The sequence below is a fragment of the Chelmon rostratus genome, chromosome 18 (assembly GCF_017976325.1).
Source record: "Chelmon rostratus isolate fCheRos1 chromosome 18, fCheRos1.pri, whole genome shotgun sequence".
In the NCBI taxonomy this organism is placed as follows: Eukaryota; Metazoa; Chordata; class Actinopteri; order Chaetodontiformes; family Chaetodontidae; genus Chelmon; species Chelmon rostratus.
The window spans coordinates 5,423,576-5,450,153 of NC_055675.1; the positions used below are offsets into that span (position 1 = coordinate 5,423,576).

The 26,578-nt window shown below is 46.2% G+C and overlaps 1 protein-coding gene across 1 annotated transcript; it reads right to left on the bottom strand.

The window, feature by feature from the left end:
- Window positions 1-62: 62 nt before the first annotated feature.
- On the bottom strand, window positions 63-25,109 carry fzd3a (frizzled class receptor 3a). Its single transcript, XM_041958682.1, has 9 exons — window positions 25,071-25,109; window positions 19,832-19,960; window positions 8,393-8,589; window positions 7,358-7,820; window positions 6,968-7,267; window positions 6,539-6,790; window positions 3,329-3,477; window positions 1,715-1,972; window positions 63-1,600 (listed from the first exon to the last, which is right to left on the bottom strand). The coding sequence occupies exons 1-9, from the start codon at window positions 25,107-25,109 to the stop codon at window positions 1,342-1,344; spliced, it is 2,046 nt and encodes a 681-aa protein (XP_041814616.1). The 3' UTR covers window positions 63-1,341.
- Window positions 25,110-26,578: the final 1,469 nt, after the last annotated feature.

The following is a 26,578-nucleotide window of genomic DNA, read 5'->3' on the forward strand; positions in this document are numbered from 1 at the left end:
AAATGAACGATAAAAGTTCAGTTTTTACATCAATACGCAAGAATTGCCATTAGAGGAGATGTCGGTCTAACATTTTACAGTAGCTATACGAGTAAGGACACGTTCTTAAACAGGACAGACTACTTGGAATTTGACTCTTAGGGCGAACTATCATCTATTCAAACTGTAAAGGTGTGTTCAGACAGAAAGAGAAGCCAACTGTTTACCACCGCCAACCAGCCAACTGTATGTTAGCTGCAAGCTGGCTAGCTACAGACACACTGGCTGTCTGTGGGTTAGGGTATGTATATGTATGTATGTTTGTGTCTACTTGTGTTTTTGATTCTGTGAGTAATCGCACTGTCTGTACAGTTGGCTTAGCTTTCTGTCTCAACACAGTCATAAGGCAGGAGTTTAGATTCACCTTGTTTCCTGTATTTCAGCCCTTCACATCCTGACAAACCACACGTCCATTTTTCTTCTCATCATTACACCGAAGCAATGAAATAACTCAATAATAAAAGGAAACCACTTTTTCAAATGAGACAAGGCTTTTGTAAAGTTCAGGAGTCATTTACAGCTCGTGTAGTGTCTGCCAGGGGGTGTTTGTTCATTAAACTGCTAATGTGTTACCTTTAACATGGAGTTTCAAAGCAGGGGTGAAGAGTTTCCTTTATAAAGGGGGGTTTAAAAGGCTGAGTTACCATTTAAAAAAATGATGGGAGGTGTCAGTAGCTGAAGAGGTTCAAAAAATGTAGCTGGTAAACCTTTTAAAAAAGTACCCTGCTTCCATCCTCCTGAGAGCTAAAAGCACAGACTAGAAGAGAAGGCTCATGATGTCCACGGTCCATCGTTCAGATCCTGTTCAGAGTCCTTCATACAAACACGTACAGTAAAAACCGATCCAGTGCTGTCTGTCAGCGTTGGTCACATTTTGTTCTCGACCGGCTCGGTAACGTAGGTCCGCCAGTGAAGCCTGTCAACATTTTCCAGTGTCAGCTAACCACAGGTCGCCATCAGGACCACGAAATCCATCACAGTTTTGTAAACTGGACAGAAAGACATTGTGACCTTCAGTTTTTGGGATCAGCTAGTAGGTCGAGTAAAGCTGAGAGGACATATTAAGGCATCGATCCACACTCGGTCCTCTTAATTTGGCTGGCTGTAGCCCTATTCTAACTCCATCAGTCAGCCGGAGCATCACGTGGCTGCTACTCCGCTCTCTGTCCAACTTACTGAGGATCCTCACATTCTTAAACTTCTAGAAAAAGAAAACTCATCTTTCCTACTTTCACTTCTACTCATCCTGTCACATCTTCTTCAGAAGTATCCATGAAAAGTGGTTTACAGCCGCCTTCCTGTTCAGGCTGTGGCTCCGTCCTCCTCCAGGACCCTGTGGATCCCGTTTCCGGGGACACCGAGAACAGCTTGGGTGGCGCTGCTGAGGTCCCTGATGCTGCTGTGCCGCGACTGGGTCTCCAGCCGCTGGGTGGAGCCGTGGCGTGACAGGCTGTCCAGGCGATTGGTGCTGCAGTGCCTGGACTGCGATTGGTCGTTGAGGCGAGACATGCTTCCGTATGGCAGCCGGTCGTCCACGGCCCGGAAACTGGACGCTGTATATCTGGGACAGAGAAAAACAGCAAGTAGCATCAGGAGTGGGATCTACAGGAAGACTACCGCGGCGCAGAGGAAGACGAAACGGCGCCATGACACATGTGAAGCATAAGAGACCCACCTGCCGTCTCGGGAGCGGTGCAAGCTGCCGTGGTAGCTGCTCATCTTGGAGCGAGCGCTGCGGACCGAGCCGGCCCGGCTGGTGCTGGCGCTGGGCGGCTCATCCAGCATGGCCAGGTGGGTGGACGAGGCGTGGGTGGAGGTCCCCTGGGTGGACGTGCCTCGTGACTTCCTCACGATGGGGGTGTTGGGGTCCCTGAGCAGCAGCTGGGCGAAGTCGGGCTCCTGGAGCACCTGACGGCTCTCGTTCACCATTGCGCTGCAGCAGGGGAAGGAGGAGGGCAGGGAGGGGGTGGAGGCGGTGGAGGAGGAGGAGGAGGGGAGGGGAGGCAGGGAGGGCAGAGAGAGACGCAGGAGGGTGGGTAGGGAGAGGGGGAAGGTAGCGGGGCGGTGGGTGTGGTAGAAGAGGATGGAGGAGTGTGTGGAGCAGGCGGTGGGAGAGGGGGTTAATGCTCTGAGTTGGAGGGGAGGGGAGTGAGCGCAGAGAAGGGCCTGTGTTCACCACCAAGCCACACACACACACACACACACACATATCTACACTCAGTTCAACACACACTGAGCTGGGAACAGCCCAGGACCTGCACCACCTTTAACGGACTACAGCTGACCAGCTCAGAGAGCAGCACGGTGCCTGAGCTCAGCTGCTCACCTGACAGCAGGTGCAGTACAGGTGTGTCAGTGAAACCATGAGCAGGACTGTGTGCTGCATGGAGACCTCCTCCAGACATAAACACTGCTCCACAGGACACCTTTAAAGGACCAGTGTGTGGGATTTAGCGGCATCTAGTGGTGAGGTTGCAGATTCTAACCACATGAATCCCCCTCACCTCCCCCGTCGTGGCTGGAAAAACATGAAAGGGTTTGGTTTGTCTGTTCTGGGCTGCTGTAGAAACATGGTGGTGCAGCATGGCGGACTCTGCCACGGCAGAGGGCCTGCTCCCTCTGATATACAGAGCTAACTAAAACACCACAAGTCTTATTTTCAGGTGACTCCACACTAATAAAAACATAACTGTGAACACTAATAGATCCTAATAGATGCTAATACATCCACCTGAATCCTACACACTGGGCCTTTAAAAGGTTTGTTCAGCCTGTGTGTGAGTATGTCCATGTTCATATATCAGTGGTGAATACTGAGGGTGTGATATCAGCAGTTTGTTTTGTTTTTGCTTCATCTAACTCGTCAATGGGGTCAATTTCCTCCGTAAATGAATTAATGCTGTTTCCAAAATATATTCAATGACATACATAGAACTACATATTTCATGTAGTACACATTTGTTTTTTCTTGCTGTGAGATGGTTAAAATACTTTTGTCATTTCCTGCAGCACCTGAGCTAAATCTGGAGGTTATATGGCAGAATGAATGACTTTCTGATTATTGAATAATCACTACAAACAGCTGAAGTACCTCTGCTGGAGTTAAACATACTGGGACAAAACTTTTGTCTGAGCCCTTTTAAAGATGTTTTTAAGATTTTTCTATGAAAAGATTTAGCATCATATTTCAAACCAATGTGTGCACAGCTGTGCCAGCGGAGGGCACGGCTCGACAAACAGCGTGACAGAAGACATCCTGCAGCGCCAGCGGTGTGTGTGAGGTACGTACTCTTTGCGTCTCTTGCCGTGGAAGAAGCTGGCCCACTCGAAGCAGGTCTTCTTGCTGCCCACCCAGAACACAGAGGGGATTCCTACGATCAGCATCATCAGGTACTTGATCAGGAACAAGACCAGGTCTGGACGACTGGTGCGCTCCACCTGTAGGGGACACACACACACACACACACACACACACATACAGAAGGTGTGGTTATTGCGGGATGTACAGTGTGTGTGTATGATTGAGACGGCGCTGGAGGGGGGAGACAATCAGATCGATCAGAGTGAGTGAGCGTGTTTGGTAGACTGGGAGGATGTAGAGAGACAGTCTGCAGCAGCTACACCCACGTGCTGTAGGGCCCGAGGGCGGGAATGTGGAGGTCGTTCACAGGAGGCTTGACGGCCAATCACATCCCATTTCCAAACCAAGATTTAACATAAAGCAATGCTCACATCAAAGTTTGACTCTGACAGCACTTTCATCCACGAGTATACAAAAATACAAGTGTGTGCTTCGCTTCCACTTCATCTGCACCACAGGGCCACACAGTGACGGAGCTACGTCACTAAGTCCTGCAGGTCAACACCAGCATGTATGAACTAATGACAAGGTTCACGCCTGCTGACAGACTGTGTTCATTCATACCGTGTGTGTGTGTGTGTGTGTGTGTGTGTGTGTGTGTCTCTATATCATCCCTGACAGCTTTGCTGGAAGCATAAACACCACAGCAGCCGACACACTGCCTGTCATCTGTCTCTGATGCGGCAGCTGACGACTAACATTTGCGTCAAGCTGCAGCAGATTTTCTGGCGCTCTCCTTCATCGTGCTTCTATTTACTTTCTCATCACGTCTCTCGTACGCGATCAGTCTATGGTACAAGGAAGAATATCGTAACTGCACGAACAGTGCACAGATATGACTCTACAGACATGTGGTTTCTGTTGTACTCAGTATGTTTCCGATACGTTCAAGTTATAAAATAACATTACTGTGCTGTATGTGACTGGATGAGGCAAGAAATATAAAAACATGAGAAAACAGTCTCAAAACATCGTTTCAGAACTATAAACTGATACTGAGCGCGTTTAGTCCAGCAGAGGACAACAGAGCAGGACGACGGCGTGCAGAGTCACCACGCTGCTGCTCTCTGCCTCAGCAGCAGCAGCACTGCAGCTGCCACGCAGTGAACCACACAAACACTCCACATGTACACACACACACACATGTGTGTGCACTCATGCAGTCACACACCCAGATGTAGTCATGATGGCCTCATTATGAGTGGGACAGGCGGAGAGGCCCGGGGCTGAGCCGTCCACAGATAGGCTCATTACAGCGGAGAGATAAGACTGAGTGAGTAGGAGCAACGTCCTCGTTACAGACCGTATGTCATCGGTCATCGGTCGTCAGCTCCAACATCAAACTCTGTGGACAAATAGCTGCACGTAGGTTATTAAAGTCAAACCTAAAATTAGTTTTGATTCTTTCTTGTTCCTTCGACCAGTCTCATGTGGCTTGATTTAGTCATCAGTCTTTGTGTGTGTGTGTGTGTGTGTGTCCTGTGGAGAAGACGGGGTCGAGCATCACTGAAGAGCTGTTCAGCAGAGTGGAGGTCTGCGCCTCGGGGAAGGCTTTTAAGATAAATATAGTAAGGCACTTTGAGTCTAAGCTATCTACTGATGCACGTTATTGACTCTGTGTGTGTGTCTGAAGGCACAGTATACGTGTGTGCTTTCATGACATCGTGTGGGTGGAGGAGAAAGCTGGATCTTTGTGTGATTTTTACACCGAGAAGCATCTCTACAACACGCCACTGTTTACTGTATGATAACAACACAGCGCATGCAGCCTGTGTTCAGATCCGCTGCAACTATAATGTGGTGCAGCTTGACCTCACTGACCCCATCCTCTGCGCACACACACACACACACACACACACACACACATGCAGGATTACTGCACTGCTCTCTTACACAATGCAGTGACTGTGACAGATTAAGAGCACACTCTGGCCTGCATCTCCCACAGCTGCAGCTCTGTATTGTTGAAAAACAAATATATCATCACCCATTTTGCATTAGTTTAAACAGAAGCAGGGACCCATGTGAAGCTATTACCTACAGTCAACACCAGAGACTTCAGAGCAATTCAAGAGTGGTTATTACTGAATCCCTGACAAGGTCTGACTGAGACTTCACAAACAGCAAGCACACAACACTCACTCTCTCTGCTCTGCCACGATCAAAACCCACTTTGAACATGTGACGCTAAGTGCGGATGTGCAAAGGCATGCTCGGGTGGGAGGTGATACCTGACAGGGAGGAAGGAGGACAACAGAGAGAGCGAGCTGTTTGAATTATTAACAGCTCTATCAGATGAGATGCGGTGTGAGCGCTGATGCTGGAGGCAACTCTGTGAAGTAACTGAGCGGCTGAAGACGAGCAGCATGAAAGCCACTGCTGGACATGTAGGAAGATGAGTGTGTGTGTGTGTGTGAGCGTGTTTGGTCTGTGCTGGACATTGTGTTTAAATGCACGCAGCATGCGCTCGCATTCAGGACACACTCGGTATCTGCTCTCTAATGTCTCTGTGTGCAAACACATCTGGCAGTGATCAGCCTTCTCCCAGCTGTTACCTCCTGCTCCGTCTTCTAGCTTCCTTGCAAAAGTCCCAGTTGTGCGTTTAATGTGTGCGAGCATCTGTGCAAACTGTGATGAGCGACATGCAGCAGTATCTCAGCTACTATCAGTGCTGTGTGGTTCTAAAACTGCAGTGAGGGTTCATCTGGGTTATGGGATGTTACTGCAGTCATTACATACACACCAGAATCCTGTTGTATCATTAGCTTATCGTGTTAGAGATAGAATCTAAATGCAATTACAGGTCATTTCCTTCTGTTAGATTTGTACTTGTCCTCCATCTCTACACTGTGCATTATGTTTGAAGAAGATGGTACGATCTGATGAAAGCATCACGTGACAGCAAACATGCATGCAGACAAGCTTGGGTATAATTAGCCTGCAACAAAGAGGCTAAAAATTTTCAACATTTCAATATTTTCAGGAAGTAAAAACACGTTATGTTTTGGGCCCAAGGCAGGTTTCGTGAAAACCTCACAGTGGAGGTGCCAATTTAAACTGGGAATTATTAGTCAAGACCAGTACAGCCTGCAAACTATCAAAGCTTCATGTTAAATACACATCAGGTAGGTGTATGACCTGGTAGGGGCAGGGGATGTGGTAGTCTTTACACTTCTCCTGGACCCAGGTCGTCTCCCAGATGGCTCGGTAGCTGTTCTCATAAAGGTAGCAGCCCAGAACGGCCAGCAGGGGGACCAGGTAGAGCACGGAGAACACGGCGATACGAATCATGAACTTCACCAGTTTCTCCTGGTTCTCCTTCTCCAGTGGGATCTCCATGCGGACGCGGTTCAGTGCTGCTATGCCTGCCAGCAGCAGTGCCACGCCAACCTAGCGTGATGCAACAGAGGGGTGGGGTTGTGGTTCACAGCCATCAGCAGATCATTCAGATTAGCAGTTAAAGTTTGCATCATCTTTTAGAAACAACTCAGAACTGAGCTGAAGTTGTGAGGTAGATACCACTCTATGTGTTTAAACTATCTCTGGTTCTGTAATACTCTTCCTCACCACTACGTCCAATCCCAGCGGGGCCAACAGGAACCAGCGCAGGGCCGTCAAGTTGTAGAGCCCCACAAAGCAAACGCCGCTGACGCTGTCTCCCTCGATCCTGTTCATGGCGAGCAGGGTGACCGTGAGGACGCCGGGGATGCCCCAGGCGCAGGCGTGGAAGAGCAGGGCCTTCTTCTCTATTGCCTCACTGCCCCACTTGGGAACAGCAGCCAGGAACCAGGTGATGGTCAGAATGACCCACCAGACGCTGCCGGCCATGGTGAAGAAATACAGCACCATGAAGAGAAGGGTGCAGGCCTGGGACAGACAGAGACAGGTGCAGGATCAATACCAACGTCTAGGCAGTTAAAAAAAACAGCAAAAAATACACAATCACGACTTTCTTACTTTATTATGGGAGCCTTGTGTCACCGTTGAAGCCCTAAACTTGCCAGGACTCGCTGCGTTACAGGAGACTTTGTCCTCCAACAAAAACCCCAGGAAGAACACCAGGGACACCATCATGTAGCACACGGCGTAGAATATAATTGGACGTTCCGGGTAGCGGAAGCGCGACACGTCGATGAGGAAAGTCAGGAAGGTGAAGAGGGTGGCGGACAGGCAGACGATGGACACCACCCCGATGAAGTAGCGGGCGAACGTCAGCTCCTCGCGTGTGAAGTACATGTTGGGGCAGGGGGGGGAGCAGTCGCGGACCCCCATGAAGGAGTAGCCGAGCTCGGGGTCGATCTTGAGCTCTCTGGGACACCAGAAGCCGTAGTCCCGCTGGACGGAGATTGGGGATTCGGTTGTGTCTGAGCTGGACAGGAGGTCTACAGGACGGGGATAGGACTCGTCACAGTCTGGGAACCTGGGAGGAGGAGAGAGGTGATGAAGACCTCAGTATGTGCAGCCTTCTTGGTTTGTCACTGAGGAGTCACAGTGTGTGTGTTATCTGTACCCAGTGTGGTTCAGCTGAACTCATGTAAAGTGTTGCCTGCTCTGTTCCTTACTGATATTTAATTGAAAAAAATCCACCTTTTCTCACTGTTTGTCTTCTTAGTTTCATTTGTGACAATGTGTGAATGTGACGTGGATTTGGTGATGCTGCGTTGGTCATATCTGTGCACTGCGTCGCTGCTGAGGTTTCTAATTTGATGTGTGGTTCACTGATCAGATTATCTGACTGCAAAACTAATTTCCCCTCTGCGAGAACAAAGTCTGAAATAAGTTTCATTGTTTAGCTGCTGGTTCTCATAAACATGGTATTCCTCTGACCCCCTTTATATCTGGGGTCATCAAAATAAATGAGCTTTTATATGCTCGCTGGTCTGCTGCTGCACTACTGCTCCTCTAGAGAGAAACTGCTCCTGTGACTGATGCAGTAGGGTCGTTACAGCCGACATAAATCCAGGGGAAAAGATTTATTGCTGTTGTGCCAACCTGTTGCAGTCCATCTCCTGCGGCCAGCTGACGCCAAACATGTCCATGAGTTTGTAGCAGTCGCTCTTGGCCTGCAGACAGAGGCGGCGGCAGGGCAGAGTGATCCTCCCATACTCGGTGCACAACGGGGCGTAGAGGGCGCACAGGAACATCCGGAGCTCCGGGGAGCACTGCAGGTTCACCATGGGATGGAACGGCTGCAGGTAGAGATAGACGGAAAGTGTTTAACATGTGCAGTAATAGTCCACACTGTCATTCATTTAAATGGGAAAGTGTGTCCAAACCGTTGACTGATAATGTTTATAAAAGCACAAAATAATGAAAGTGGTTCATGTGAAACAGTTTAAGAGCTCCTGATCTTCACAGTGAGGGCCAAAGAGAGGCACAAAGAGATCAGTGGAGCATGTCTCTGACGGTTTCTGGAGATGAATCCATAAAAACAACTCTGGCCTCTTTCCTAATAATCCCCTCCACCCCCGTGATTCTAAGCTCCCCCCTTCCTCCATCTCCTCTCTCTTCCTTCCCTCCAACCTCCAGATGGGAGGAGCACAACAAGCTGGGCAACCCCCAACACACACACACACACACACACACACACACACACACACACATGCAGGGGTGCTGCTGACAGGGCCTTTGTGTTACAGAGAGGACCACGCTGTGACTGACTGACACACTGCGGTAATGTGCATACACACTCTCTCACACACACACACACGAGCCAAAGTACCAACGGAAGTATATTATTTACATGGTAACACACCCGAGTACCAGCACAATAATGGTCTCACACATATAAACTGAGCCAAGAGGCGGTGTGAGTGCAGGAAGCATCTGTGGGGCGTGTTGTTAATATGCAAATGCAGAGGAGAGAGTGTGTGTGTGTGTGAGTGAGTGTGTGAGTGGGAAAGCATATGTACAAATCCATGTGACCAAGGGCTCATGGTTACATGTGTCTGCATGCAGTGATTTGCATGTACCTCTGTGTGTGTGTGTGTGTGTGTGTGTGTGTGTGTGTGTGTGTGTGTGTGTTACAGAAAGGCCTCCAGCCACACCCAAGACAGTCAGACACATGCTACCCACCCCCCCTTAAAGACAGGGGTCTGTATGACAGACAGGGACAGGGAGGGGGAAGGGAGGGGTGAGGAGAGGACAGGCAGGGGGCAATTTGTCTCTGTGTTTGTTAGAGGGGTGGATATTAATCAGGACGTGTCGCCGTGCTTTAAACAAGTTAAACTGTTTGTTCTGCGTCCTCAGTGTGCGCGGAACAGAGAGATGAAGACGAGGAAGACCACCGTGAACTGGTGTTTGTTGGAGACAGCATGTTGGGACCATCTACAGCCTGGACAAACAGACATTTAGCTCTGTGTATGTCTTCATGACACAGAGCGACTGTCGATGCAGCTGAATTCACTCTGTCATGTCGAGATATGACTTTTTAATTGAAACATGAAATGAAAATTCGAGGCTGCTGGTATATAGCTGCACATTCAGGCTGAACAGTGGATATTTGGATAAAAACTGAACACTATCTAATCCTTAGAAATGAAAAGTGAGAACATGTCCTAGCTCAAAATGCAGCAATAAATCATTTTAGAGAAGCAGTGATTGAGGATTTTCTCCCATCCTCTCAGCTGTTTGCTTCCTGAACCGCAACCACAACAGACTATTGTGTTCCCACTGTATGTCTACGACATCGCTACACATCCCTCTCCTGCCAGCCACCCACATGTGATGTCTTTATGTAAAAAGGATTAGAATGGCTGTTAGGCTTGGCCCTTAAAGCACAAAGCGGCCACATCCGTGCAGCTTTTGTCATCGCCTTGTTCATATCACTTTTCTAGCCAGACGACGTTAAGCTGCTGCGGAGGAGACGGGAAGCAATCGCGAGGCAGACGGAGGGGGCACTGAGGTAATCAGAGCGGTTCGTCACCTCCACTGTGAGGGATCAGGGATGGATGGGTGATGACAAGGATTTATGTTCACGGGAAGAAGCCACAACGTGAGTCTTAGCACTTTGGGTGACTTACACGCCTGTCGTAGCTGAGATCAATCATGCAGTCGATCGTGTAATTTCTGCACAAATGGAGTCACCACGTTTCACTGAGCGCCACTGTGCGATGACACAATAACACAAGAAGCCAGAGTTATCTACGAAGCATAAACACAAGTGCTGTGAGAGTGATCCACCTTGAAATGAGTCTATTACTGCAGATGTACGCCATCACTCACACTGTGCTGTTTAATAGTGTAGACAGCCTGCCCTGTAACAAACACAATCCAACCTTTGAGTCTCACGTTAACGTTAATTCTAAAGCAAGAGGAACAATCATTTTCCCCAGTTGACCCCCTTTTAAGATTTAAATGACACTTTTTGCCATATTGCCTTGTTAAATGTCTCACAGCTCCACTCAGTGACTTCTTAATTATCGTAATAGGGCTGTAAGTAACAATTATTTTCATTATCGATCAAGATGCCAATTATCATTTTTTATTAAGCAATTAATCGGTTGGGCCATAGCTGACATTCAAATCCAAACTTCATTCAGTTTAATATCATAGAGAGAATTAAGAAAACGAGCAATGGAAGCTAAAAACAGCAAGGCTTTGGTATTTAAAAAAAAAAGATTTTTGACTAATTTTCCATGAATCAGCCAATCCATTAATCAAAAAATGATCCATTTAATTAATTATTCATTAAGTGAACAGTTCATAAAACCTATTCAAAATTCATGAAAGCTTCACCTGTACTGATCAGGACCACAGCAGGTTGAACTATGTTAAACTAAGAATAGGCATGTGTTGTGAAACACTATAAAATCTCCTTCTTAGTCTGAGCAGAGAGGCCAAACACACCGAGACCACAAGAAACCCAGACTTCATCAGAGGACGTCACAGCACAGTGGACACAGATGGACAGATCTGTGGTCAGTAGGATCCGGTGAATTCAGCCCTTTTATAAAAGCACTGGCGGGTCTTGATAGAATCATTGCTCAGACACTGTGACTCCTCTTTAAGTGAGAATATTATATCACAGATACAGTCAGGCACAACAGGGCCAGAGAAGCTGAGAGAAAGGAAACTGGAGCAAGCAGCCTCTGGAGAAACCCTGAATGTCAGCCCCACCCTGCCAGCACTGGGTCCTGTGACTGACATCTATTACTTCATCAGTGGTGCCCTGTCAGCGCTGGATAACCACTCAAACATGATCTAATGCAGCTAAAGTGAGCGTGCGTCTTCGCTCTTCCACTCCGTGTTGAGTCCCGCAGGCTACTGATGCGCTCCACAGAACACAATGTACTGCACTGCAGTGTGTGGGGAACGGCTGAATAAATATATAGGCTGCAAGGAGTGATGATCCACGAGAGAGAGAAAAAACTCTTCCTATTCATCATGCTTCCCATTTTGCTATTTTTACACTCCTCCATCATCCACCCCTCTCCTACAATTCTTACCCCTCCTCCATCGCTTCAGCATCTCCATTCAGCCATTTTATTACAGTCGAGCCGTCATGTGAGCCGCTGTTGGCAGGACTGAACTGGTGGTGGATGGGACAAATGGCTGGTCGCTGCTTCACAAACACAGTCAGCGGCCCCAGCAACTCCAAACGCCAACATCTCGAGGCCCCGCAGAGGGAGCCTCTGCGCTCTCCATGGGGATTTGATGTTAATGGCCACACTGGAAACAGCTGGTGAACCACTGCTCCGATGAATGGCAAAGGGTTTGTCACGGGGCTTCCCACCCCGGAGCCGGCCGTGTAAGGAGAATCGAGCGTGTAATACACAACTCTGTCGAACGGTGCGGGCCCGGGGGTGGAGGTATGCTAATGTTATTCCAGCTTCAATCCTACTGCTACACTCATTATGTATTCATGGGACTTTGGTACGGGATTTTTGATCTCTGGAAATGGGAAATAATATGGCGCTCTGTAAACAGCAGGCTCGCACACAGTCAGATGTGTCAGTTAGAAAAGCTGTGGATTCTGGGGCTCCGGTGAAGGCCAATAAACACTGCACAGAGGACTTATACATAAAACAGTATTCTTACTAACTGATGAACAAGAACAAAATGTAGCACAAAGGGTCAAATTAACAACACAAAAGTCAAGAGATGGGGGAAAAGAAGATGAAGAGAAACCAGCCCGGATCAGGTCAGAGCCTGGACCCGTCTGAACAAGAGGATCCTTCTTACGGAGCACTGCTCCTTGATACCATGACGCTGGGACATGAAGTTGTTTTTATCACAACAGACACTATCCAAAAGATTTATTCCAATCTCAAAGAAAAAGCACTAAGTCTATAACTATCTTTAAATCCATCAACACATGACATGTACTGTCTTTGTCCTGTATGTGTTTTATATGCTCGGCTGGATTATAAACACGGATTATGACAACAATCTACTGACAAATGTCATCAATATCCCTTTGTCACAGCAGACACTTTAATTCGTCACAGTGGGGAAAATTCCAGAAGTTGCTAGTTGTGCCTGCAGTATCTCAGTAAGCTGTAAGCTGTGTGACAGTGAGGCAGCGTGAAGCAGCTAAATGGAATCCAGCCATCGTGTGTGCTATCATTTACACTTGCTTTCCATACTGTGTGTTGCGGCTTCCAAAAACAAACCTTTTTAGCCGCTGAGAGTGTGAGATTTGTGATGCGCACGAGGTTATAGCGACAGATACGCTGAGATCCAAAGATGCATTTACTGTGAAAAACCAGCACAGAGTGATCACAGCGCAGCGAGGATGATTAAATGGAAATGAAAAGCAGCGGATTAAACAGATGACGACAAATGATGAATGAATGAGTAGCGCGGTCAACAAAAATTACGGCTACTACCAAACCCTGACTCTCATCTGTGTCACCAGTGAGTGCACACCTTTACACACACACACACACACACACACACACACACACACACATTCAGACGAACCGTGAGCCTCATCTCCAACCTGTGTGTCTCCTACACTGTGACATGTCCAAATGTCCAAATGGTGCGAGCGACGCAGTACGGCAGTTCGCCACGCCATTCTGCAGCTGGTTTACTCTGATGAATCACAGCTGGTTGAATTCCTGCTGAGTGAACAGCAAATATCAGCAGCGCTCTGAGACTGAAAACCACCGATCCGAGCGTAGACTGCAGAGCAGAAAGCTTTCACAAACCCAGATGAGGAGAAGACAAGGGAAAGCGGTCATACGTTGTATCACCATGCAGTTCAATCAGACCAACACACATTTGTTTACTTAACATGCGCTTTTGCATATTTCTGCATATTTTTTTGGAGTGGAAACCTCTGATCTCCAAACTGTCAGGCTTTGAAGAGGTAAGAAAAACAGCCTTGACCTCAGTTTCACCTTCATACATTTCTGAGATTATCCATCCTGTTTTGAATCACATCATCGTGATATGAAATATTAATACGGCCCAGTCCAATGAAGCGCATCCAAGGGTGGCTGTATGTACCTTGCTAATGCTAAAGTAATTAGTTTTTAATGAAGGCTCCCAGTCAGCTGCTACGACGCTGTGACTGATGAATGGCTGACAAAGAAGCCCACCGTGGCCAACTGGTCTGTGTTGATTTGCTCTTTTATAAATACCTCCCAGTCACCTCTCTTCCCATCAGACCCTGATCCCTCCCTCCTTCAGCCCCTTTCCCTCCCGCATTCTCTCCCCTCTACCCCCTTTCTCCTCTGCTGCCATTTCCAATTCTCAAAATTTCCAAGCTCAGCGCCATGACAACGAGTGATGCATCACCAGGGAGGAGGTGGAGGAGGAGGAAGAGGGAGGAGAGCAGGGTTCGAGGAGGTCAGGGTGTGGGGTGGAGGGGACCACCTCCCGGGAGGCAAGAAAGCCTCTGCTCCCTTTGTTAACAGCACAATTGGGACCGTTTCCTGGGCAACGGGTGAGCCCTGCGTAGGGGGAAGGGGAGGACAAAAGAGGTGGGTGAGGGGGGGTTTGAAGAGCGGGTGAGAGAGAGAGAGAGAGAGAGGAGGGATGGGTCAACCGAGTCAGCCGTGTCATTCACCGCTAAGAAATGTTTGAAAACCTAGCGCTCTGACAATGTGCAACACACACACACACACACACACACACACACACACACACACACACACACACACACACACACACACAGAAAGGTTGTTGTGGACGAGCGACTTGCTCTCTGGATGTGCTTCTCTTTCAGTCCACTGCCAATAAACACGGTGTTGGACATTAAATAAAACAAGAGGCTCTTTTATAGCCTGGGTCACGCTGGGTAGGATTTATCAGACCATGTTGTGGGTGTGTGTGTGCGTGTGTGTGTGTGTGTGTGTGTGTGCGTGCATGCTTAGCCAGGATACATCTTTTTGAGCTAACACAATAAGCATGTTAATTGGTGTACTTTTTAGTTCACTGCAGCATGTTTTAACAGACTTGCAGCCATCAGAGTGCTTCATCAGCATTTTACAGAAAGTCTTTCTCACACACACACACACATACACACAAACACACACACGCACACAAAAAGACACACACCTCTCCCTTACAAATCCATTCACACAGCATGGGTGGAGTATCTGGGTTATTCTACACAGCAGCTGTAACATGACACAGTTTGTGTGAATGTGTTGTAAACCTGAGACAAGAGGCTGATTTAACGACCTGAAAGGAGGAGGAAATGAGTGTAAGTGGGACTGAGCAGATTAAAAACAGACCATTGATCTGTCTTTGTGTCGCTGCACAGCCTTCATACAAAGCAAAACGCGACAAATACCACGGAAAGATGAAACCCAGATGGCTGAGAAAAGACTCGACCACAAGCCCTTTTCTGTTTCATTATATTCTACCTATGACACAGGCAGAATACCCTCATCTTCATCTTTGAATTCTGTGATGAGGACAAAATAAGATGCGTCAGGGCTTGTTTATCATTGTGATTTTTTTCCATCCTGGAGCTATTAAAAATGATTTGCTGGCTTGGCTTTGGCTTCACGTAAACAAATCCTCTCGTCCATCTAATTTAATTAACATGTTTGCTTTGCCCTGACCCTCGCTCGTCCCATCTGGCCTTGAAGAAACGCTCAAACAATCCCAGCTCTCATTACTTTTACCATGACAGTCACAGGTCTCCAAAAAAATCACCTCCACCACCTGTCTCCTGATGCCTCCTGATGCTCATTTCTCTGTCCTGCTAAACACAAAACATTCTATGCACTTGGTTGATTTCCTCTAATAACTGTGCAATAAAGCACAACACGGCAATTCACACAAAAATATGAACATTTGGTTTGATAGCTGATTGGAAGCTTTAGTTTTTCAGTCAGCTCTTTGTAGCAGGATATGTAAAATCCAGTAAATCACTGATGTGTGCATCACTACACAGTAGTTCTTAGAAATGTTATTTCTCTAAGACAAAGCAACATGAAGTTTAGCGCAATATCGCAAGAATTTCCCCTGCTTTCCACCAAAAAAGCACAAATCCTTAAAGGATATGTAAATCCCATAGCAACTGCCTCCATTAAACAAAGAGACGCCCTGATCTCACACTGTACATCATCACCGAGTTGTGAACCAAATGCCATCAAACCAGATGCCTCTGGATGGCGAGGACACTTCCTGACAGCCGAACTGATTTACAGTGACGAGCCCACACAGTTTTACATTCATCCCGTAGCTACAGTGTGCGTCTGTCTCCAAAGACGGGGATTTTAGCCAGTTTCTTTTCTTCCTTTTGCCGTGCCAGTCAAATCCGCCACGCTCCCACTTATCTTATGTGAGTGTGGCACGGTATCATTGTGGCTCAGAAATAGCCGATTCCCAGCCCCGAGGCCGCTGTCCCACTTCAGCTGCGAGGTCATTCAGCGGTCAGCGGCGGCTGATTGAGCGTGGATGAACACAGAATCAGAAAATCCTTTTTTTTAGAAATCCCCCTGTTTGTGTTGTTTCCTGCTCAGACAGATAATAGAATATGAATTTGTAAAATAAAGTAAAAGACTTTTTATTCCTGTGCACATTCTCATACACCACAGGACCATGTGTCGCCACAGTGGGCGCCAGCCTCGGGTGAAGAGGAAAGGCACGCTGAACATCAGCACTTTAGAAATATTGCCTGTACATCTTAGAGAAGAGAGAAGAAGTTCTCAACGATATCATGATAAATTGCATCAACTTTCCCAAAAAACAAAAACCTTGAAAGACCTTGAAAAAGTGAAACGAGAAAAAAGAAATTCACAAAGACACCACTTCAGGGGGTTTAGACAAAAACTGCAAGAGCGGCAGGCGCTGGTTCTCGTCCAACTCCCAGTTTCTCCACGGTGCAAGGCATTCATCATCATTATCATGGCTATTCAGCAGACCTAATTCTCTTTAAAATCATCTGTCAATTCTCATTTGGCTGCCCCCAACATCTTATAGGCTTTGAATTCTCCCATGAACTGGATCTGGGGCGAGTTATCTGGAAAACAAGAGCCAAACAGAGGCGCAGTCTCCGCTATTTGGAACCTATTGGGTTTCCATGTGTTTTCCAAACTCAACGAGCATTTCTGAACACTAAGAGAGACTTAATTGTGGATCCATGACCAATCAAAGTGAACACCGTCAAAACCACAAGTGCCTCTCTCTGTTCACTGCGACCCACACACTGAGATTAGGTGGAAAAAGCTAACCTGGCCTCAGAAAACACAACGCAGCACGGGGTTGGTAGCATCGACCAAAAACACACACAGTCCAACTGATTTAAAATTCTAAATGTTTTTTTTTCTGGAAAGAATCCATCAAAAATCTCTCTTAAAAAAACAACATGGCAGAGTGACTAAACCCAGAAGAAGAGAGTGAATATTTCGGCAAAGACAGGAAAGGACACAGTGTGAGTATGAGCAGGCAGGCGGAGGCGGGAGCGTTCGCATCTCTTCCAAATGTGTGTGCAGCTGTGTGCAGATGTGATGCGATGTGATGCTCCCACAGTCGGGCAGGGCATGTTCAGAGGTTACATAACCCCGGATTTTCGTGGCAAACAGCTCCTCCCGCCCACCACCGCTCCATCTCCCTCTCGCTCAGTGTGCCTATGCTGAGTACAGCGGAGTGCAGCAGGCACAGATGGTCGGCGCTCGCTCCACACATGGACCTCATCGCTGCGCCAGGCGGGGCGGGGCGGGTGTCGAAGGGCAAAAGTGATAGAGGGAGCGGTAACATGACGCTGAGAATGGATAAACTGAGATAAATATAGATGGATGGACGGATACACACACACAAACACACACACACAGATAGACAGACAGATAGTTCAGCCAACAGAGCATCCAATCTAATGTTTTGGCACAGTTTGGCCTGTAATTGCTCGATAGATTGAGCTTCCAGAGGGATCAGCCTATATAAAGGATGGGATTAACTTAACGAGGTGATGCATCTGCTCCATGATTGTGTTTAAATGCCTAACTCGACGTTTCAAAGAGGATAACACAGCCACAACAGTCGGATGCTGTGGCTGGTAAATCTTTAGATTATCTGAGGGGCAGAAACAATAAAACACGGACTAAACGCTTGAATCTGAGCTTTAATCCACCATCTGAACCGAAGAAAAACAGAGGACAGTTTGGGATCTTCGCTCCCAGCCTGCGTTGACTAACTGCTCAGAAGCCTGTTGTGTAAAATGGTACTCTGGGAAGAGTCCCAACATGTTTTGCTAAATCGCTGTCTGTCAACATGCCAGATGTGCGGCCAGAAAGCACTTTAGGACAACACACCCCGTTAAATCAGTGGTGTTTAATAATGCACTGTTCTCGTTGCCCCCAGGGACAAGTATTAAAACTTCATTTTCTGCTTAATGTTTTGGTAATACGCTCCCAGTCCCTGGAGCTAGAGCAGCCAAATTAAAGTAGGCTAGCACTTTGATATTACTAACTCTCAGCACATACCCGGTTAGCCGTGGTGATAGCTATCTAGGCTGCTGATGTCCATGGGGCAGGCAGCGCAGCAGACACACTGAGCCACTTATCAACATGTGAGGAAAACTAATTATATCACAAACACCAGCCCGGACCTGACAACACATGCATGCAGATAGAAATGTGCCTCACTCTGCATGCAGACGTGTGTGTGTGTGTGTCTGCAGCGTGAGGCACAACACGCAAGAAAAGATTCAGCTTTAAATGCTTCAGATTTTTCAGACTGACTTGTGACTCTTGTGAACCAAACCCAATACATTTTTAACCTCTTTTTAACACAAGCGTGATGTGAAAATATCCTAAAACAGAAAGGACCAAGAAATCTGCTCGTCTTTCAGCATCTGTGGCCAAATAATTCTGCTAAAATGATTTACTGTAAATAGTTTGTAAAAACCATTTTATATAGACCATTACGTAGTTGTGTCCCCAATCCATAGCTATACTGACGATCAGATAAAATGTAAGATGTAATCAATATCCAGCAGGATATATTACTATTAGATTCAAGATTCGCAGTCTATGATGGTCCGTCACAGTTTCTCAGACGGTCACATATTTAAATGTTTTTGTTTTGTTTTTGTTTGCTCCAAAAACCAAAGATATTTTACTTAAAATTATATAAAACAGAGAAAAACAGAAAAATCCTTATGTTTTAGAAGCTATGTTTGGGTGCTGACCATTCATTAATTTTTTTAATAGCTGTCAATCAATCTTTTGTCTTTGAACTAATAAACTGATTGGGAAATGATTTCAGCTCTAGAAAGAACCGGGGCACGATGCTCAGAAAAAGGAAAGGAAAGAGAGAGCGAAACATTAAAGATAACAGCGTAAGAGAGAGTAATAAGCTCTTTGATATTATCCCAAAAGGCCATTTTTGAGGGGGATGTGGAACTGAAACACGACCGGCTTCTGATTGAGACGTTGTGAGTGAATTTCTGAGACGACTGTGACATAAAAACTGCAGACAGGACGTGAAATCCTCTCCAACGTTTATCAAACATGACTCAGGTACAATATGACATCATTCCAAACTAATTATTACTGCTAATTAAAAAAAAAATACTGTGATCAGGTAGAAGCACATTTGATTCAGGCAATTACCAATCTGTGCCCCAAATCCACAGCTTTAAATGGACATTTTAATTAACCAAACAGCAGCGGGCTAGAATCTGCAGATATATTCTAATTTCCTTGTTTCTATTTAAAAGAGTATTTTTTAATAAGTACATTAGAGTGCCTAATGTATCCCAGCTATTCCTCTTCCACTGAGCAGGTGTGGACCACAAAGCTGCTGTATTTCAGTCCCACTGCGATCTAAGTGGTCTGTTAGGTCTAAAAGGCTAATTTTCTCCACCTGACAACCGGGAGAAAACACTGACGCTGATACAAAGATGTCAGCACAAAGTCTGAGCAACCCTGCCCTGTCCCTCTCAATCTCGTTTTCCATGTAACTCAAACCGCAGCTTTAAAAAAAACAAGCTTTTCACACGTTTCACAGGTCAGCAGTGTACCGTACCTCCATGGCGAGGGCGGCCGTTTGCTGGTCGTAATGGTTCAGTACGTTGGGCATGAAGGTGGAGTTGTAGGGCAGCCCCTGGCACATGCGCAGGGTGATGGGCTCGCAGGTGAACAGGCTGTGGCTCCCCGCCGCCGCATCCATGGGGATGGCGACGCACGCCGTCAACATGGACACCGACAGCGCCCACAGGAGGTCCATGGCTGGTCTGTACAGCAGGAAGGCTGATTAGGAAGAGATGATGAGCCCCTTCAGCATCTGGCTCACCAGGAAAGGGAAGTCACAAGGCTTAAGGAGCGTCCAGGACTGTCTGGTAGTCTCTGCCTCCTCTTCAGCTCACAGGGAAACAGTCTGGGTCGGGCGGCGTAATCCAAGAAGGCCATGTTCGAAGGCGGCTGCAGCCATCACATCAAAAGACCTCCATCACCTGAGGGATGCTGTGGTCCTTTAAGATGCCTCACCGTGACCCAGCGGCTCACACTCCTCCTTCTCCTGCCTCCGCCGACAGCGACGATGCTCGGGAGGACCACAGATGGAGATGATGTTCAGCCTGCGATCTGAAAAATAAAAGCAGCACATTTTAAAATGAGCGTTTGGTGAGAGGACACCATCGCGGGTTACTCATCATTTTTGAATGAAAATTAGACTAATTACAGACTGCAGCAGAAAAACACACAAAAGGCTGTTTCAGGAGGGTTGGTAGTTGCTTTTCAGCTCACTAACTGTGGTGGGTGGGTTGTGTCGATGAAGGTAACATTAACAGAAATCATTAGGAGCCATTAAATCATGCTGGTGACTGAGAAAAACAGCAAAACACTCACTAAATATCTAAATCACTGCTCTCTTTAAACATTTAGGTTTGTGTTTACAGCTTTTCTGTGGGAGTTTATTGAGGTGACACACGCACAATTAGTGGTATGTTACCATCTCTAATTAATGTGGTGTAACCTTGTTCAGAAGCATTTCTAGCAATTACTTATTATTCAGCCATTTGTTCATAATGGCCACATTTACATGACAGTACACACCCATAACAAGCCACTACCTTCCATTCACTGACACACAAAGCATAAATACTTTATAAACCTGTCTAATGTTACCAAATGTCAAACCAGCCCAGCTGCATTTTAAAGGCTGATTACCATAAATGTGAAATTAGTACGTCTGTTCGTCTACCTGCGCGTCAACACTAACGGCTGCTCGCTGAGAGCAGCTAACTGCCGTAACCTCGTCCGCCTCTGGCCGGCGGAGCCGAGTCACCGCAGGGGGAAAAACGGTTCAGCAAAGCGGACAGAAATGTCAAGCAACGCAGCGGAGACAAAAGATGACGGTTGGGGAACTGATGGTGACCGCGGCAGATGGAGCCTGTGTACCGGTGGTGTAATTCACCGCGCCGCGCCGCGCCGCGCCGGGCGGCAGCGGAGGTAGCCGCTCGCGAGAAACGCTCCGGTGATAAATGTGAGCAAAGGTGGCTCCACGAAAGGCAACTTTACCTGAATGCTGTGCCGAAAATTCACGTGTAGCGACGCTCCCTCGAGTTGGTAACAATGAGCGAACGTCCCTCTGTCGGCACCCTCCTCCCGGCTCCTCCTGTCCTCCTCCTCTGTCCTCCTCCCCGCTCCTGTCCCTCCTCTGTGCCGAGCGTCAAGCCCGCGACGTTTTAAAGATGGCGTCCAGCCGAAACGCTAAAAAAATAAAAGCCCCGTCAATGGGCATGCAGAGACGACAAGGAGCATCAAATCCCAGCCAGAAAAACACTTTCAGCAGAAAACGAAACAGCACTCAGCCGAAAACACACTATTATGTCAGTAAATTAAACATGTGGTGAGGTAGTGACGCAATTTATTTTTTACTTTATTGTCATACTCTTGAAAATTGTGTTGTTTCAGCAGCAATATAATACCAACCAACAGATTTTTATTTAATTATGTATTCATGTTTATTAAAATGAATCATAAGCAGTAGTAGAAAATAACTAAGCTATTTGGCAGTCTTTAATTTTGAGGTCCCTCTATAGAAGAACCTCAAAATTAAGTACTTTTCTTTAGTATTTCCATTTATGCTTCTTTAGAAATGAACTCAGTTGGCGTTTTCCTGCAAAAAAAGTACTTTTACTTTAATTCTTCGAGGTAGGATTTCGAATGGACCTGTATTTCATAATGTTGTACCGGTACCTTTACGCAGTATGCTTCCACAGATCATAAATGTGAAATATAGAAGATCATAAATCCGAATAACATTTATGTGTTATATTTTATGATGCTACATAGCAAAAACACACGTTATATGCTGTCTGAAAATAAAATAAAATAAAAAAAACACTTTTGCCATAAAAGATTTTTTTTAAATAATTACTTTGAAGGTCCGCCGGCTGGTTTCCGGTTCCGGTTTGCGTTAACTTGACGCAGTTCTCCCCCTTTCTTCACAGCAGGTTTTCTGTCTTCGTTGCGCGCAACCGCCCATCCGAGAGCGAGCAGCAGGCCTTGTGCTTTTCAATGAAAAACTTCTTTGACTGGTGGGACCGAGTGTTCAGCGGGGCGTCTGAAGAAAAGACCCGAAAGCTTGAACAGTGCGCCCACAGCAGCGCGGCAGCAACAGGCGCATTAATCCATGGGAAAAAAACAGAGCCAACGCCTACATCATTTACCCTAGTCAATTTATTTAATTTAACACATGGTAATACTACTAATACTACTGCTAGTAGTAAATAATAAAAACAATTATTATTATTATTATTATTATTATTGTAGTAGTAGTAGTAGCAGTACTAACATTTATTTCGAATCCTTACATGTAATGTGTGTTTAATGTGTTTTATGTTTTAAAATATAAATACATACATAAACATATTAATTTCAAATGTCCAGGAAATTTTGCTAGGGCTGCAAGTAATGTTTATTTTCATTGCTGATCCATCTCAAGATTATTTTCTTGATTAATCAATTCGTTTTTTGCTCTATAAAATGCCACAGAATGGTGAAAAATGTCGGTCAGTGTTTCCCAAAGCCCAAGAAGACGTCCTCAGATGTCTTGTTATATTCAGATATTCAGTTTGCTGTCATTGAGGCGTGAAAACTAGAAGACATGCACATTTAATTTTGCCTCTCAAAATATTTAAAACTGATAATAGATAATTATAATAGTTGGCAACTGATTTGATAGTTTACAACTAATCGATTAATTGTTGCAGCTCTAAATAGTGCATAAGAAAATTATATATTTCATTGTCATTCCAAATATCCTCCAAACATATCCAGAAGCAAACAAGCTGGAAACATATGTTGTTGGTTTTTTGTTTTGCAGAATCAGTGTATCAGAGGCAGATGGTCTTTATTGCAGTTGCAGCGTCAGGCCTCCTGCACTACATTTGTCATCATTAGAGGCAGGGACGCCTGCACGCTGCACACACTCCACTGTGGTTTGCTTTGCAGCACCCCCTCTGTGTGTGACAGTCTGCGACAGCCAGCCCATGTAAGGAGAGTGCACTCACTGTTACTATGGAAACAAGTAAACTGTGCACAGGGAAATGGGAAAAAGAAGAAGAAGAGGGGTAGGGTGTATGCACACAAAAGCCGTCAGGAGTTTGCACATAGAGGGAGAGAGTGTTTAGAAGTTGGATTTATTTCCTTGTGCCAGCAGAGTTGAACTCGTGGTGAGTGTGTTGTGCAGTTCTGAGCAGTCATGTTAACTCTTATAACACGGCAGACTTAACTTTGGAGATGTGATACGCTTTTGCTAACTCTTATCTTTGCAAGACACAGAATTAAAGGTGGTAATGCTTTCTTCAAGAGGATCATTTGGCATTATTCACGAAACTTTATCCATTTTAAGTCAGATAAACCTGGTGTTATGTAACTTCATATTTTAGAAGGAGCATAAACATTAGCCTTAAAGTGCCAAACCTTTAAAGTGGCTCTGATGTAGACAATCATGGAAACAATGAGACCACACCATGTGCTGCACACACACTCAAACATGTAAGGAAACAACGGCAGAAATGCGACTGATGTTTTGCTCTGTGTGTTTTAGCACGCCGCCTTCATCCAGCCATTCCTCAAAGATGCCACTTGCGCCGAGGTCACCTGCAAACTGTGCTAAGATGCGGACCACACTGAGCACCTGGACTCCTCTGAACCACCCGCTGTCCAACAGCAAGGTCACATCAAGCATTGCTACCAGCCAAAAACAAGTCACTAGTGCTCATGATATAATTTTTATTTGATTAGTGGTGGTAAAGTACTCAGATTTTTTACTAATGTGCTTAGAAGTAAAAGTACTGCATTCAAAATCCTACTTAACTTAAAGTATAGTATCAGCAAAATGCACTTTTGCAACAAATTTATCAGTTTTTATTTATGTTTCAGTTTATTTGTCAGTATCCTTGGTTGTAGGCTTTTCTACTTAATAGCATTATCATCAGCAAGAGTCCTTTAGTCAAGTTGAGTACATAATAAATAGCGACATTCTCACAGATGTGACATGATCATATAAAAATGAGAATATCTGTATCAAAAAAGTAAAAGGTAAAAGTACCCATTGTGCAGTAAAACGGTCCGTGTGACTTTTTTGTGAAATATTGGATCATTTTAGCCTTTTGGGCCTTGAACAGTAGTGAACCACTCATTTCATGTTTAAAAATCCATTGTGTTTTATGAGCTTATCATATGTTACATGGCATTTATACAGCTTTCAGATAAATGTGCTGGAGCAAGAAGTGGCCTGCAATATTTCAGTAGCATACAGTGGATACTAGTGAAGTATAGGAAAGTAAAACTTGATGTGGTTACTAACCTGTTTCACTGCTCTCTGCTTTCAGGTGTTTGGAGAAAGGCGAAACCTCCTGGCAAAGTGGGTGAGTTTAAAGACGATGAATAGAGACACAGTTAATGCACTGATGGTTCTTTACTGTGCTGTACTCAGTGTGAGCCCTGTCTAACACAAATAAATCTCCGGTGGTCATTAGAAAGGCACTCTGTGCTCTGCGGCTCCATTCGGCTGAGACAGTGCGTGTGAAAGAGTTCTGTTCTTTCACGTCTTTGTCAGTTTGACAGGTGGTCTGACAGCCAGAGGAGGGCGGTGCTGCAGGACCTGGTGCTGAGCTGTTCCACGGAGCAGCTGACGCTCCTGAGCCTCAGCGTGAGCAGACGGCTCCCCCTGCAGGCCGCAGACTTCACCTGCCTGCTGCCCAGAGCCCTCTGCCTGTACCTCTTCTCCTTCCTGGACCCACGCAGCCTCTGTCGATGTGCCCGGGTACACTCACTGACCACAGTGCAAACATAGGCCTGTTAACTTGGATGAATGTTACTGACGCAGCTGAGGGTTCTGGCTTGTAAAACTCACTCCCTGTGGGTGCACCTCATCCCTCTCTGGGCAGGTGAGCTGGCACTGGAAGAGCATAGTGGATCTGGACCAGCTGTGGATGCCGAAGTGTCTGAGGCTCAGCTGGTGCATCAGCTTCTCCCCCACACCCTTCGAGCAGGGCGTCTGGAAGAGACACTACATCCAGACTGTGCAGGAACTGCGGCTCACCTCGCTGCAGGTCTGGAGATCGCATCCACAATTAGCTAATGGCTCTAACCTGATTCAGTTCTCATGATTTTATTCTGAAATGTCCTGTGCTATAGCTCAGAACAAAATGCTACGCAGAGGAAAGTGCTGTCCACCTCCAGAGGGCCTCATCCCAGCAGCAGCATGTGGGTCCACTGGTATCAGCCACCTGCAGCAGACATGATGACCTGTCAGAGCTGGCCTTCCTCAGGGAGGAGCGTCCAGCATCCAGCACACTGCCCCATGGAAGCATCTCCAGGAAGAAGCAGCAAACTGCACCACCACCATGGAGAGATTCTGACAGGCGTCCTAAAGACACGCTGCGCTTCAACTACTTGGACAACCTGGACCCCATAGAACTCGGGCTCAAAGCGTAAGACTGCAGCGGACATGAGGGGGAAGAACAGTTTTCAAACAGGAGAAAATAAAAATAAAAAAACACGTAAAAAATAATTAAAAGTAAGATGAAAAATGATTCTACCATGTTAAGCAAAAACAAACTGATCAATTATTGAACTGGGTGTTATTAACAGGACTTGAGGAGGAACATTTATGAACATTACTTTAGCACCCGGAGAACAGAATAGTCAGTAATGTTTGCTTTAGCCAAAGGTGCACAAAGAGAAGCTTCTGTGGAGTCCGACAATTCAGCTCTACAGAGGAAAACAAGACAATCTGGCCTTTTTCACACCATATATCCCCAACTGAGTTCAGATATTCACATGCAAACCTCAGTCTACAGTCTGCATTTATTATGTGAGTCTTAGAAAATGGGAGTGTTGTGAATCTGTGACACGAACACCAAAACGGTTTCCATTTTCAGATGCAAATCTCCCCGCACAGCCATCGTAATCACACACTGGTGTCTGCAAAGAAAAATACAACTGCAAAATGCAATAAAAAAAACACTGATGGAGCCGCACATTGCCAGTGCTGCTCAGACCAGCCCATAATGTGTGAACTATATATATAGTACTATTTGTATGTGCAGGTGTGAACAGTGAGTACAAGATACATAGCACTAATAGTTGAGTCCATAATGTTATAAATCCAGTGATGTTCCACCTGCTCACTGACTCATCTGTCTCTCTGCAGGCAGATGAACATCAGAGCCTCCATCTGCAGCAGGAGCACGAGGAAGCAGGACGACAGGAGCCACAAGCCCCTGTCTGAGGCCAATTACAAATTACGCAAAGCCAA

What these genes read in the sequence shown, in the direction of transcription:
- fzd3a (XM_041958682.1), bottom strand. Translation starts at nt 25,109, where the DNA reads ATGTTTGCACTGTGGTCAGTGAGTGTACCCGGGCACATC. An exon ending in CGGCCGCCCTCGCCATGGAG is followed by an intron (nt 8,590 to 19,831) that starts GTACGGTACACT and finishes CTCTACCTGCAG; the next exon opens with CCGTTCCATCCCATGGTGAA. An exon ending in CACCGCTCCCGAGACGGCAG is followed by an intron (nt 1,601 to 1,714) that starts GTGGGTCTCTTA and finishes TCTCTGTCCCAG; the next exon opens with ATATACAGCGTCCAGTTTCC.